Here is a 16,276-nt window from a genome sequence, read left to right on the forward strand (position 1 = left end):
CTCACTGTGGTAAAAAAGGAGGATGTGGACCCACATAATGGAATGGGGATAGGAACTAAAATGGTTGGGCACCAGAAAATTTTCTTTCGATGAATAGAGAGGGGTGCTCAACAAAGCATTTTCCCCCAATTTATGTCTGGTCTTACCGATGTAGAGAAGGCTACATGGGGAGTACCAGTTACAGTAGACGACCCCAACAGATTGACAAGTGAAGTGTTAACCACACCTGGAAGGATTATTGTCCCTGAATGGAGGTGAAGGAAGTGAATGGGTAGGTGCAGCATTTCTATCGCTTATATGTGTCTGTACTTGGAAGGAGATTAGTGGGGAGGAATGAATAGACAAAGGAATCATGGAGTATTCTTTGTGGAAAATGGAGAGTGGAGGAGGGAGGGGTAAAGATGTATTTGGTGATAGGATTGTAGCGGTGTGCTACATGCAGCGCTAAAATTACGACATGGAGTCGGTAACTGCAGTCGAAGAAAAAACTTTATTCGAAATACCCAGCCTTGCTTTTAAGCCTCCCTCAACCTGTCCCCCGTGGCGCAGAGGCTCCAAAGCTCGGTGCTCGCAAACCCCCGTAGGCTATCTCCCTTAGCCGGAACGCAGGCTAATTGTGAGCCGGTTCGGATGTGCCAGGAAATGGGTCGCCACAGGATTTAGTTAAAGGTGACTTGTTGCAGAGATGTGTAGCATGCAGTGGCTCATGGCTGGTAGGTGTGGAAAAGTAGAATTAATTCCTTTTAAGGCAGTGGGAAGATGGGGTGAGCTGGGATGTCGAGGAGATTGAGGAGATTCAGGTGACAGCAGCGTCACTGGTAAAGGAAGAGAATCTACATTCTTGAAGAAGGTGGACATTTCTGATGCTTTGGAAAGGAAAGCCTCATCTTGGGTATAGATGCAACAGAGACAAAGGAAGTATAGTCAAGATACCTGTGGGAATTGGTAGGTTTATAAAAGATGATGGTACACAGTTTGTCACAGAGATGGAAGCAAAGATTGAGAAAGAGGAGAAAGGTGTCAGAATGGGTCATGTGAATTTAAGGGCAGGAGGCAAAATTGATGAATTTGAGCTCAGCCTGGGTGCATGAAGCAGTACCAATGTGGTGGTTAGTGCAGTGCAGGAAGATTTGGTGAGCTTTACTAGGAAAGGCTTCGAACATGGAATGTTCTGCATGGCCAACGAAAAGGCAAGAGGTGCTGGCTCCCATATGTATGCCCGTGGGTGCCCATGGCTACCTCTCGGGTTTTGAGAAGGTGGGAGGAGCTGAAAGAGGACCAGTTCTGGCAGATGAAGGGTAGTGGTGGAGATGGATTGATTGAGAAAGAAGCAGTGAGCTTTAATGCTGCCTTGATGGGGGAGGGGGGGATAGAAGTTTATAGGGACTAGACATCCATGGTGAAAATGTGGCAGTCAGGGCCAGGGAATTAAAAGGGATTGAGATCGAGAGCATGTAAAGTGCCACGGATGTGGGTGGGAAGGGGCTGAACCAAGGGGGATAGAATGGATTTGAGGTATGCAGACACAAGTTTATTGGGGCAGGTCCAGGCAGAGACAATGGCCTACCCGTTCATTCAGGTTTGTGGATCTTTGATAAGAGGTAGAAACAAGCAGTGCTTGAAACTATAATTTTGATAGCAGTGGATGGGATCAGCTGTTTCCATTACATAGAAACATAGAAAATCTACAGCGTAATACAGGCCCTTCGGCCCACAAAGTTGTGCCGAATATGTCTCTATCTTAGAAATTACTAGGCTTACCTATAGCTCACTATTTTACTAAGCTCCACATACCTATCTAAAAGCTTCTTAAAAGACCCTATCGTATCCGCCTCCACCACCATTGTTGGCAGCCCATTCTGTGCACTCACCACTCTGAGTGAAAAAAACTTACCCCTGACATCTCCTCTGTACCTACTCCCCAGCAGCTTAAACCTGTGTCCTCTTGTGGCCCGGGAAAATGCCTCTGGCTATCCACACAATCAATGCCTCTCATCATCTTGCACACCTCTATCAGGTCACCTCTCATCCTCCGTTGCTCCAAGGAGAAAAGGCTGTGTTCACTCAACCTATTCTCATAAGGCATGCTCCCCAATCCAGGCAACATCCTTGTAAATCTCCTCTGCACCCTTTCTATGGCTTCCACATCCTTCATGTAGTGAGGCGACCAGAACTGAGCACGGTACTCCAAGTGGGGTCTGACCAGGGTGCTATATAGCTGCAACATTACCTCTCGGCTCCATAATTCAATTCCATGATTGATGAAGGCCAATACACCGTATGCCTCCTTAACCACAGAGTCAACCTGTGCAGCTGCTTTGAGCGTCCTATGGACTCGGAGCCCAAGATCCCTCTGATCCTCCACACTGCCAAGAGACTTACCATTAATACTATATTCTACCATCATATTTGACCTACCAAAATGAACCACTTCACACTTATCTGGGTTGATCTCCGTCTGCCACTTCTCAGCTTAGTTTTACATCCAATCAATGTCCAACTGTAACCTCAGACAGCCCTCCACACTATCTAGAATATCTCCAACCTTTGGTTCATCAGCAAATTTACTAACCCATCTCTCCACTTCCTCATCCAGGTCATTTATAAAAATTAGGAAGAGTAAGCGTCCCAGAACAGATCCCTGAGGCACCCCACTGGTGACCCGTCTACAACCACTCTTTGCCTTCTGTGGGCAAGCCAGTTCTGGATCCATAAAGCAATGTCCCCTTGGATCCCATACCTCTTTACTTTCTCAATACATGGTAGAAAAATTTGAGTAATGACTAAATCAAAAAATGGTAGCCTAATTTGAACTCTTTATATACATTAAATCAATTATATTAAGACATATATTTCTATTACATGACAAACTCTGCCTACTTTAAACAGCGTCAGTGCTTTAATCAAACATTTTATGAACAATGCATTTCCTTATCTAATTAAGGTATTTAAGATTATGGTTAATTTGGCACTGTGCTATTAAGTTCTGACAATTTAGAGACTTGGGATATAAGTATATAGATCCCTGAAAGTGACAATATGTACAAATATATAGAGCAGTAGAGCACTGGCCTTTTGGCCCACAGGATTGTGCTGAGCTAACTAAATTAGTAATCAAATCCCCAACTAAATTCCCTTCCATTTTCTGAACAAAGAGGTGAAGAAAGCATTTAGCATTAGTCAGGACATTGATTACAAAATTGGACATCATGTTACAGCTGTATAAGCAGCGTACCTCATTATTCCTTGTGCTATTATTTATTATGTCATTTATAGTCATTTTGTCTTTGCACTCTTCTGCCACACGCAACAAATTTCATGTCAAATAAAACGGTGATTTATAAACCTGATTCTGATGTTAAAACCATACTTGCGTTTCTGATTGCCTAGCTGGAGTAGGCATGTGATTAACCTGGAAAAGGTGCAGAAAAGATTCATTGAGATCTTGTCAGAACTGGGCAGCTTGAGTTATAAGGAGGGAATGAATAGCCAAGGGTTGTTTTCCCTAGACCAGGGGTCGGCAACCCGCGGCTCCGGAGCCGCATGCGCCTCTTTTATCTCTGTGCTGCGGCTCCCTGTGGCTTTGGAAAATAAATGATGAGTATTTAATTAAAATTTTTTTAATGTTAGTTTGTTAGTTTTTGAAATGTAATTCTAAATTTGAAGATTATGGTGATCTTGTACAATCTAAATAAAACGTGCTTTTTGTCGCTATTAATATACGTCACCACTGCCAATGCTTGACACCCGCCAGTGCGCGATTTCTTTAATTTTTCGATCCAAGGTAGGCTAACTATGGAGAATTCTAAAAAAAGAAAAGTGACTGAAGAAAACAGAACGTTTAATGATACGTGGGCAGATTCATTTGCTTTCACTGCTGATGAGACTGGTTTACCAGTATGCTTAATATGCAATGAGAAACTAGCAAACAACAAAAAGTCAAATGGCGCAAGACATTTCCAGAATAAACACGCAGCCTTTACTCAAAAATATCCGGTTGGAGATGAGAGAAAAAAAGCCATTTCAGAACTGATGCGGAAGGTTGATCTGAGCAAAAATCATTTCAAGAAGTGGATGAAGTCTGGAAAATCAACTACGTATGCTAGTTTTGTTGCTGCTCAGGAAATAGGCACGGGAAGCAGTTTACAGATGGTGAATATATAAAAGAATCTTTCATTAAGATTTCAGAACATCTATTCACGGACTTTAAAAACAAGAGTGAAATTTTGCAGAAAATCAGGGATATGCCCCTCTCTGCAAAGACTGTCAAAGACAGAACCATAAAAATGGCAGAAGACATCACAAGACAGCAAATTAAAGACATCAATTCAGCTGTGGCCTACTCAATTGCCTGTGACGAGTCTAAAGACAAAGGTAATATTGAACAAATAGCGCTGTTCTGCCGGTATGTAAACTCTGCCGGGCCACAGGAAGAAGTGATTGAGTTGATACTTCTAAAAGGCCAAACAGGGGGGGAGTACATCTGTGAGGCTGTCTTGAATTATTTAAGAGCCAAAGGAATAAAGACCACCCACCTGGTGTCAATAGCTACTGATGGGGCACCAAGTATGACAGGAGCGCAAAAGGGATTTGTGGCTTTACTGCAGCAGTCGCTGGACAGAAAGCTGCTGACTTTTCACTGCATCTTGCACCAAGAGGCTCTGTGCGCTCAAACATTTCCTCTGGAATGCACAGAAGTAATGGATGTTGTCATTCAGATTGTCAATAAAATAATGGCAAAAAGTTTAAATCACCGTCAATTCCGTTTGTTACTGGACGAGCTGGAAAGCGCATATTCTGATCTCCTGCTGCACAACAAAGTCCGGTGGCTGTCAAGAGGGGAGGTGCTGAAACGCTTTGTCGTGTGTCTGGAAGAAGTGAAAACTTTCCTGGGCAGCTAAGGGCTCACCTTTCCTGAGCTGGAACAGCCAGAGTGGCTGTAAAAGCTACACTTCATGGTAGACATGACAGCGCACCTGAACACGCTGAACACAGCTCAGGGGAAAGGACGCACGGCCATTAACCAAGAATGATAAATATTTTAATTGCCTATTATTTTACGTATATTCATATTTTTTCATTGTTCAGTGAAATAGTCCTTTTATTTTTCAGGTTGACAGCTGGCTGATGTTATTTTTGGTTTGCTGCTGGCGGACAATTTAAGTTCGGCATTTTTCATAAATACAAGAAGGACTCAAATAGACATTGAGTATTTTACTTAAAAGTAACCTTCAACCCAACGTCTTTTTTTCGGAGTTCAACAGGTTTTTGTTGCATGCAGAAATGTAATTTTGTTTTCTCTGCAGGAGTTCATCGATTTCATAAATGCAACACATTATAGTTTGTTTATACATAGCATAAAGGCAAAAAAAATGTTTGCAGTGTTATTTCATTTTTCATTTTAAATGTCAAACGGGTTTTGTGGCTCCTAGTGTTTTCTTTTCTGTGGGAAATGGGTCCAAATGGCTCTTTCAGTGGTAAAGGTTGCCGACCCCTGTCCTAGACTGTTGGAAACCTTATAATATATAAAATCATGAGGAGCGTAGACAAGGAGGATGCTTGGTCTTTTTTCCAGTTTCGTAAATTAGATGGCAGCCACCATGACCTTGTGTGATGCCAGTCACGTCTTACTAACTCGATGAGTTTTTCAATGTGTCTATGAAAGTGATTGAAGATAGTTGTGGATGTTGTCTTTGTTGATTTTACTAAGGTATTTGACAATATCTACAAGGAAGGCTCATTCAGCAGATGACTTGGCGGTTTGAATTCACAATAAGCAGGGCAGTGGTCAATTGGACTTGTACAGATACATTTATAGAATTAGATATCAATAGATATAGAAATAGATAGATATAGATATATAGAAATAGATATAGCAAAATTGCTAAAATTTAAAAGCGTATGGTGCAAATCATCTCCGTTATGGAACAATAATCATTTTCTATCTGGGGGGAACCATTCACTCACAGAACTTGGGAGGATAAAGATATTACTCTTCAAGATATTAAGAGTATCTCTTCAAGATGTTAATGGGACAAGTACCACCCTTCAAGACCTGGTATCGTGATTTAATATTGATAAGCACTCTCTTCTAGTTTAGAGTAAGATCAGCCTGTAAAGCCTACGGGGTTCCCTGGGGGTCATGTTTATGGACCATCCCATTTTAAGTTGGATACAGTGTACTTCAAGACAGATAGTGTCATATATCTATGATAAATTAAACTCCCAAAAATATATGCCCACATCGGGAAGGAAAGCCTGGGATAGGGACATACCTGAATTGGGACAAGACTTAGACTGGGATGCGATTTGGAATAATGCTGCCGGTGCTTCAAAAAACCTAAATCATCGGTATATACACTTGAAATTTTGTCATAGAGTATATCTAACACTGAGAATTAGACATCAAATGGGACTGGTTCCTGACACACATTGTTCAGTTTTTACCCCCATGGAACTGTTGGCTCTTTTATACATGTTGTATGGGAATGTCCAGCGGTTTTTGGTTTGTGGGGGAAGGTTATCAGTACTCTTAGAGAACTAAAGGGGGTACAATTACCAATGAATCCCGCTGCACATCTTCTAAATGATGATTCCCACCTTCCCGTTATGGAAAAAAAACACGCAAAATCTGTGGTTGGCAGGCCTGACTGCAACTAAGAAGATTGTAGTCCAGCATTGGAACCTCTTCATGATATTTCAAGTACTCACTAGCTTCAGAGCTTTTTGGACATTTCTTACCTGGAATTATCATCAGCAAGAGTAAATGATGCCCGACCAAACTCAATCTTAGTGTGGACAAATTTGATATCTAACTTAAAAGATCTTCTGTTAAAATAAGAATGCTCTGTCTGTGTATGCACTACTATTCAGTTGGTTGGTGGAGGGGAGATGAGTGGGGATGAGAGTTGGGGGGTGGCTGGGTTAAACAGTCAAAATGTAATCGGCAACTGGTTGTACTGAATGTAATTTGATGGTGTTGCAATAAAAATTAGTGATAAGAATAAAAAAAGGAATAGATATAGCAGATATGAGCAGAAAAATCACCTGTGAGTTTAAACAAAGTGTGAAGTGTTACAATTTGAGAGATTGAATGTAGAGCATAAGACACAGAAGTAGAATTTAGCCATTCAGCCTATCATGTCTGCTCCACAGATACTGGTAGTGGAAAGACCCTTGCGTGTTAATGTGGCATTTACGGATATGTGGATAAGAAGTGCTTAGACTGATTGGACCAAATGCAGACAAATGGGTTCAGCTTATGTGGCACTTCAATTGGAATAAATGAGTTAGGCTGAAGGGCCTTTTTCTGTGCTCTGTAACTCTGACTAACTTGTATGAACGTTGTAGAAAATGCAAGTACTTATTGCAAATAGCTAGCCTCAAAAGAGAACTTTTTGGGAACCAACTTGTATCATTCTGTGCTCTCACTGTCAACATACAAAACATTGTGATTTATTACTTTCAGCATGTGGGTATCCCAGAACCTGTAAAATTTGAGTATTTATGACCAGTGGAGTTGAAGTCACTGATGTAAAATATTGAGAGGAAAATTATGCCAATGGCTTACTAGTTCATTTGCATTTCCCTTATAATATCTAATTGAAAATAGATATTTAAGTTATAACTAGTTTTTGTCATTGTATATTAGATTTCTCCTTGGTGACTAAGTGCAGTTATAGCAAGCTATTGGATACATATTTGAAAAATAACAATTAAAATCCACTGTAGAGGTTGAAGTTTATTATTTCTCATTTCTAACTGATCCTTCAGAGCTGAATCTGTTTATGAAGAAATGAAGCAGAGATATGGGACACAAGGATGCTATTTGCTGAAGTTTAACTCTCGAATGCCATCAAGTGGAGCAGATGAACAAATCCCTGACCCTTGGAGTCAGTATTTGAATCGAAGCAACTTGCAAAACCAGGTGCGCATTCCTTTTGAATTCTAACTATCCTAAATATTTTACTATTAATTAAGTGCTTATGGCATATTTATATCTATTTTTAAGCAAAAGAAATTAAATATAGTAAATGACTAATCATTTGTTCTTTTGGCCAAGTAGTAAGGAATGGTCTTGTGCTTGGTTTAAGAATTGAAGTGTGTTAAATGTGAATTGTTGTGATTTCTAAACAATTGGATAGTCTTTTGATATATTGTTGTATTTAGATTACACCCAGGTTTTAAAATGATAGCTAGTAGTTTTATTTAATATTTGAATTGGTCTTTATTGAAGGAAATCTGTGATGGTTTTGTTCCGCTTGCCAGCAAGAGTAAGGAAAGCATGACTGGAGTGGACCTAGATGGGATGGACAATTCGATTGATGGTAAGTTATACCAGAGAAGTTATACACAAAATACCATAAGAACTCAGCAAGCATCAATGGAGGGAAATAAGTAGTCAATTTTTCGTGCTGAGACCCGCTCATCAGGACTCATGATGAAGGGACTTGACCCCAATTGTCGACTGCGTAATCCCCTCCATAGATTTTGCTTGATTTGCTGAATTTCTCTAGTATTTTGTGTGCTGCTCAAGATTTCCCTACTATAAAATGTCTTGTGTTTATTATTAATTTTGAAGCTACTGTTTGACAAGAATAACATTTGATTAGCAAATTTACAAGCAACCATAAAAAACTCCAAATTTTAAGTTGTAACAAAATTCTGTTTTACAACATTAATTGTATTTGGAGCAGATCTAACCAAAAGCCCAGAATATAAGTAGTGGGATTGGTTTATTGATTGATTAAGACTACTGTGTTTGGTGTGAAAGATTTTCTGGTCTGACTGAAACCCACAAACGTTTCAAGTTTGCCAAACTAGATGGAAAAGTAGACAGCGAGGCAGATGTTCCTGTCAGAAGGAGGTGATAGTATGCTAGTGTGGCTTATATTATTTGGAGTTTCAGTTAGCAGATTGGTAGAAATCTTGCCATAGAGAGGAGGCTGAAGATCTTGGGACAACCTTGTGGGAGAAATATGGGGAAGTGGAAGCATGCAAATACACAAGGTATGAGCTGATAAGTGCAGTACAATACAGGAAGTTTGCCTGCCTTGTACAGAAGGCAGTGAGGTTATCCTTCCGATTGACAGTTTAAACCAAAACCGTTTGGGATACTACCAACAGACCTTGGCATTTTGAAGTGCAACACCATACTGAAACTATTTTCAATCAAATTGGGTATGGATTTGCAATATTAGTGTTTGTATGTGTTTTTGGAATGTATTTCAGGACTGGAATATGTACAAAATTTACTAAATCAAAATTGGTGAGGGGAAGTTGAAGCAACTACCTTGAGATAGCAGTAAACAGGTACAATTTATGCATTCAGGATTATCAATAGTTTTATTGAGACCTGTTGTGGGGTAGGCAATGGCTTGTATTTCCTGAGTGGACACAGATCAGTATGGCACAACAACATGCTTTTTGCCCACAACATCTGGGCCAAGTGTGATGCTGGATTAAACTAATTCCTTTCTTCTGCACACGATCCATACTCTCGCCACCTCTGCCTCCACCTTCCCTATTTCCTGCATATTCATGTGTCCATGTAAAAGCCTCTAGAACTTTTTCCTCTAACCCCTGGTAGTGTTTTTAATTTTATATATAAAGAGAATTTGCACCGTTTGCAAAACCTTCACATCCTTCCTGTAATAGGCAAACAAAATTGCATACAATATACTGAGTGTGGCCTAACCAAAGTATTAAATTGCAGCAATATGATTTCCTGATTTTTATACTCAATATCCCCATCACTGAAGGCAAACATGCCATATGCCACTTTTAACACTTTTATTTGCATGGCCATTTTAAGGCCATTTATGGACTTGGATTCAAAGACCACTCTGTATATCAATGCTTCTGAAGGTCTTGCCACTAACTTGTATACTTTCTGCTTATTTTAGACCTTCCAGAGTTTAGTGCCTCATACTTGCTTGGATTGAATTCTATCTGCTGTTTCTCCACCTGTCCTAGTGATGTTTCTTGATTTAAAAGATCAAGGAAGCAACAAAATACTGGGACTGAAAGTGGGAATAGCTACTTTCCAAACGATAACCTGAATAGTTTAATAATTTCATTGCACACGATAACTAATAATTGGATTGCAGTAATTGTGTATGATAAAAAAAAATCATTGGAGACATTCAGGAGTACCTCATATTCAAAGCGCTTTATACAGTTGATGACAAAAGATTTTGCCCCATAAATAACTCCAGACTAATACTGTCATCACTCGAATTGGTCTCATCCGCAATTACTTAGCACTTTACAGTCCTTTACGCTATAAATAACTGCTTCAGTGAACAATTACAGCAGCTTGAGTTAAGATGAAGAGAGAGAGAGAAGAAAGTGCATATGCTGGAAATCTAGAGCAGCACAATGCTGCTAGAGAAGCTCATCAAGTTAGGCATAATGTTTGGAGGGAAATGGACAATCATTATTTTGAGTCAAGACGAGAGAGGTGAGAAAGCTTGTAAAAATGGTGAAGGGGTGAAGAGCAGCAGAGATCAGAGGAGAGCAGTGAGAATGGGTGTCACTGAACTCAAGTTGAAAAAATGTAAAAATTTAGGGCATCACATTCAGGTTTATTATCTTCAATGTGAAATTTGGTGTTTTGTGGCAATAGTACAATGTAAGACAAATATTATAAATTATGAAATAGTGCAAAAGACAAGCCAGTAACTGGGTAATGTTCATGGATTGTTTTGAAATCTAATGGCAGAGGAGATGAAGCAATTTCTGAGCATTGAGTGTGTGCTGTTAGGCTTCTGTATCTCTTTCCCAGTGCTGGTAATGAAGGCATGTCCTGGGTGGTGATGATGATGGTCATTAATGATGGATGCCACCTTCTTGAGCTATCAGCTTTTGAAGATGTCCTCGATGGTGGGGAGTGTTATGCCTCTGGCTGTGTCTGCAACCCAGCTTCAAGAAGGAGATATCCATCATTTGTTTCAGTGGGGTTTGCTTTGTGCTTTGTTGTGTGGTTCTCTAGTTCAATGTGTTATCTTTTAACCTTTGTGTTAATGAGAGCAGCCAAATGCAAAATGCTGTCATTGTTGGGAATATTCAGCAGGTTAGACAGCATCTTTGGAAAGAAGCGGTTTGTTTCAGATCATGATCTTTCATCTGCAGTACAGAAAGTACCAGAAGCTTCCATCAACTTAATGAGCCTTTGAAAGGAGAAACAGTTAACTGTTCAAGTGGATCTCAGAAATGGAATTAACATTTCATTTGTAAGATCTTTTTATCTCAATCCATTTCAAATGAAAAGTAATTTACCTGAAAAGTTTAACCTAGTTCTCTCCCCATGGGTGCCCTTGATTTAAGTATTTTGCACCATCTTCTGCTCCTGCCCCCCTCCCCCCAAGATAGTCCTCAAAAGCCTTTCTTTCTTATTGAGCCTTGCTCATGGAGTAATTATCTTTTTTTGTAGTGCTTCTGTGAAGAGCCTTGGGCTGTTTCTGATTTGATAATGGTATAGAGTTGTAATAGTATGACACCCCTCCAGTCCCTCAATTTTTGTTGTTTTGTGTAAAATTCTTTGTGAAGATTAAGAGGAAGTATTTCAGCACTGGACTGATTTTTTTTCTCCCTCTCTCTGCCCATTTTAACAGCTGGAATGCCAAACAATTTCAAATCTCTCTCACTTCAGGGAAGTATGAAGTTGAGGGAACTTGGTTCCAATCAAGCAAAATCTGTGGATGCAGTCAATACCACAGTGAAACAAAACAGCTCTAATGCTCGTGGATTAAGTTTAACACTGACTGACCATGATCGAATTCGACAGTTCATTCAGGAGTTTACATTCCGTGGATTACTGCCACACATCGAAAAGACTATCCGACAACTGAATGATCAGGTATGGCTATTGTTTTATATATTTTGTACATAAAACTTGTGCTGCCATTGTATAAGAAACTAAGTATTTGCATTTCGAAGATTATGACATCACCATTCTGACCATGCTTCAGAAGTATTAGATGACTTTGTGCATTTGAGAGGTAATATATAAAGGAAAATAAAAATGCTGTGATTACACAGTCAAGGTGCACAAGAAAGAAAAGTAGATAAAGGTTCATATGGAAATAGTATATATCTGAATTTTATTTATTTTGTGTTACAGCGTGGAGGAGGCCCTTCTGGCCTTTTGAGCCATACCAGCAACCCCGGAGAACCCAATTAACCCAAATCTAATCATGGGACAATTTACAATGACCGGTTAACTTATCTTGTACATCTTTAGTCTGTGGGAGGAAACCAGAGCACCCAGGGAAAACCCACGCAGTCCATCAGGAAGATATACAGATACTCCATATGGAACGGTGCAGAATTGAACTCTGAACTCCAGAGTGCCCTGAGCTGTAACACCATTGCACTAGCTGTTAAGCTACTGTGGTGCCCCAATCTTAAACGAATAAAATCCAGCAGTCACCTTAAATTGAATTCAACTGTGGGAGTTGAGGAGTTTGAATTCATGTAGGTAAATTTAACATACATAAAACTGATGTTGATAACATCAAACATTAGTGGATAGTCATTAAATCCTGCTTGTTTCATTAATGTCCCTTGTAGAGGGAAATCAGCTGTCCTTACCCAGTCTGCCCTTTTTGCCACTCCACACAATGTGATTAATTTTCAGCTGCAGCCCCTGTACAAGGACAACTGGAAGTAGGCAAAAACTGCAAGCCTCACCTGCAGCTCCCACATTTTGTGAATGAATAATTAACAAAGCTCATTGTTTGTCTCTGCCAGTAGAAGTATAAATACAATTAAACTTAGATCAGGAAAACTGTATATGGAATAAACTGTCAGAGGAAGTGATTAAGGCAAGTACAATAACAATTTGTAAAAGGTACTTGGGCAGATACATTAATAGGAAAAGTTTTGAAGATTGAGCCAAACACTGAAAATGGGATGAGCTTGGAATAGCATCTTGGCCAGCATGGACAAGTTGGGCTAAAGGACGTATTTCAGTGTTGTATCATTCTGCAATGTAATATCAATTCTGTTGAATGGTCGTGTCAAGAAAAAATCCTCTTTCATTGCCTGGTCTGCCTTTTTCAAGGGTTAACAATGGTCAGTATTTTCTTTCACCCATCTTTGTGTGATTATGGACTTGTTACTATTACTTTTAAGAAATCATCAATTTGATATCACTTGTTTAGTCACTTCTAACTTCAGCTTTGAACAGATCTTTTTATGGAGGAACAACTTAGTTGCTCTTAATCATTTACTCAATGAAGTCACTTGAATTCGTGCAACATAGATGTCTGTTCACAATGATGTTAAAATAATCTTGTTTATGATTTGCTGCTCCACTGCAAAGTCTCTTTAAGGTGTGCCTACCCTGAAGAAGTTTAAATCTTCTCTTCAGGAGCTCAGTGAGACCCTCCCTCACTGCTCCCCCCTCTATGATCTCTGCTGCCTATCGACTTTTCGATCATGTGCTCACCCAGTCAGGCTACCACATATCCTTCCTGGAAATGTGTTTATCACCATCTTGTTCAACATGGCTTCCAGCTCAGTTTTCAGGTCTCCCAGTTTGGACTTACCGAGGGTGAGTTTAATCAACAGCTTCTCTCGCCTCTTCTCCCTCTATTCAACATGCCACCTGCTCTGCCATGCAGCGATACCTGCAGGCCTTGTCTCAGTCTCTGCCACTGCTCCGAACCTCACTCTTCACTGTCATGGATTTCTCCAACATTTCATCCTTCACTGGATGTACTCCTTCAACAACGGTGGTTCTTCCTCCCATCCAGGAGGAATCGACGATTGTCCAACTCCAGACTACAGCCCCTACTGCCTCCCATTCGGACATCAACTCAGTTGGATGATTCAGTTGTGGATCCTGCAGTCGCCAACTCTAGTTTTGACAGCCCTGGGACTACAACCCCTGCAACCTCTCACTTGGACCTTTATTTGAGTGGAATCCTCTGCAGATACCATGAAGGCAAACTGCAGTTTCAATGACCCTGGATGCCTGCAGACAGTGAAGTATGTGGTGCCTCGCTCTGGCTGCAGCCCCAACCTTGGCTGTTTCCACCTCCAGTTTGAGACCTTTGTCACTGCCACTGAGCTGCTGGGCTTAACTACAACTACCCAAGCCCAGGTCTCTCAGGCTCCCCTGTCACCATTTGCTTTGACCTTCCCCTCTCTGAGGTGGAGTGTTGTCCTCAGCGAGGACCTTGCCTTTGTCCTCCTTTGCGTACTCCTCAGTGAGTTCCATGCTTGCCCCAACACTGAGCCCTTCAGCCATTGGCTCTGTCTTCTAGCACACTTCTTTGGCAAAAATTTCCCACCCCACACCAATAATCCCTCCTTCCATCTCCAAACCTTGTCCTCTTCTTGGTCACACCACTCTAGATTTCTGCTGGTTCTGGGTCTTTTCTTTAGTTGCCAACAAGGCAACCAGCTCAGTTTCAGCACTTGTCTCCCCACTTTTTACCGTGGGGCACTACACTTCATTCTCTCTGTACCAATCCCAACCTCACCCTCAAATATGCAGACAAAGCAGGTGCTCTTGTAGAGTTCAGTCTGACGCACTATCTTGCTGAAGTCAGGTAGTAACTCTGATGCCTCCTTTTACTTGACCTTTGGAGGGATCCCACTCAGGCCCATCTGATGCAGTTGTCTCCAATGCTGTCAGTAATCTCATCAGTTCTAGAGGTCCTTCTGTCCATTGCCACTAGTCTCAATGTTCCCTTACCCCGCACTTCTTGTTTCTACTTCCTCCCCAAGATCCACAAACCTGACTGTCCACATAGCCCCATTGTTTTTTGCCTACTCCTGTCCCACTGAACAAATTCAGGTCCACATACCTCAATTTTATTTTATCCTCTTTAACTCAATCCCTTCCCATCTACATCCATGGCACATCACATGCTCTCAATCTCCTCAACAACTTTCAATTCCCTGGCCCTGATCTCGTTATTTTCACTATGGATGTTCAGTTCCTATGCTTTCCCATCCCCCCATTCCCCATCAAGAAGGTCTTGAAGCTCTCCATTTCTTTCTTGACAACACTCAACTAGTTCCTCCACCACCTCCATCTGGTGGAACTGGTCCTCACACTCAACGGATTATCTTTTGGGCCATCCCACTTTTTCCAAACTCAAGGTGTGGCCATGGGACACAGCTCTGCCCAGCTTTTTTTTTTCTTTTGTAATTTTTTTTATTGAAGTTCATCAAACGTTTCCATAAGATGTATTTCAGACATTGTACATGTATATCATATAATCATATATATCACAAAATCTCCACAAAGTATTTATCTGGGGTATACTCTTATAGAAAAGAGTGGAAAGAAAGAACAAGCAAAAGGAAAGAACTATGTACAAGTAGAGAGTGATCTTTTTTTTTACAACAGATTCGTTGATTTGTGAGAATAAAATCAGGCCTATGAGGCATTATGTAGTTAAACCATTTTTCCCAGTATGAATCAAATTATTCCAGCTGATGATTAACAGATGCTGTTATCTTCTCCATTTTGTAAATGTCCATTGTAATTTCCATCCATGTATTTCAAGTTGGGTTCTCCTGTGATGACCATTTCCCAGTAAGAGTCTTTTTACCAGCCACCAACAGTATATTCATTAAATATTTATCTCTTTTCAACCATTCTTGAGGTATATATCCAAAATATATGGTCTTACTCTCCAAGGGTATTTCACATTTAAAGATGTCTTGTAGGGCATTGTGTATCCCCCTCCAATAATATGCCCGGCTTTTCATTGGCAAGATGAATCAGTCCATGTTCCAAGCTGTCCTTGATAATGCTCCCCAACTCTTTCTGCTACTTTGAAGACTATATTGGTACTGCTTTTCAATTTAATCAAATTTGCCTCCAGCTTTCACCCTGTCCTTTAATTTACTTGATCCATTTCTGATATTTCTCTCCCCTTTCTTGATTTTTGTCTCCATCCCTGGAGACAGACAGTCGACCAACAGTTTTTATAAACCTACTGATTCCTGCGGCTATCTTTATTATACCTTTAAATGAGGAAATCTGCAGAAACTGGAAATTCAAGCAACATGCGCAAAATGCTGGTGGAACGCAGCAGGCCAGGCAGCATCTATAGGATGAAGCACTGTCGACGTTTCGGGCCGAGACCCTTCGTCAGGGCTAACTGAAAGAAGAGATAGTAAGAGATTTGAAAGTGGGAGGGGGAAGAGAGATCCGAAATGATGGGAGAAGACAGGAGAGGGAGGGATGAAGCCAAGAGCTGGAAAGTTGATTGGCAAAAGGGATACACAGCTGGAGAAGGGAAAGGATCAT

General features: G+C 40.6%; 1 protein-coding gene across 5 annotated transcripts in view; it reads left to right on the forward strand.

The window, feature by feature from the left end:
* The window catches only part of trappc8 (trafficking protein particle complex subunit 8), a 167,772-nt gene that overhangs the window by 62,384 nt on the left and 89,112 nt on the right, over positions 1-16,276 (forward strand). For all 5 annotated transcript variants that reach the window (XM_059977137.1, XM_059977153.1, XM_059977162.1 and 2 more), the window contains 3 exons: positions 7,774-7,927; positions 8,237-8,327; positions 11,616-11,860. In XM_059977137.1, coding sequence (XP_059833120.1) covers positions 7,774-7,927; positions 8,237-8,327; positions 11,616-11,860 — 490 coding nt within the window. The remainder of the gene's footprint in view (positions 1-7,773; positions 7,928-8,236; positions 8,328-11,615; positions 11,861-16,276) is intronic.

Source organism: Hypanus sabinus, chromosome 1, assembly GCF_030144855.1.
Source record: "Hypanus sabinus isolate sHypSab1 chromosome 1, sHypSab1.hap1, whole genome shotgun sequence".
NCBI classification, from domain to species: domain Eukaryota; kingdom Metazoa; phylum Chordata; class Chondrichthyes; order Myliobatiformes; family Dasyatidae; genus Hypanus; species Hypanus sabinus.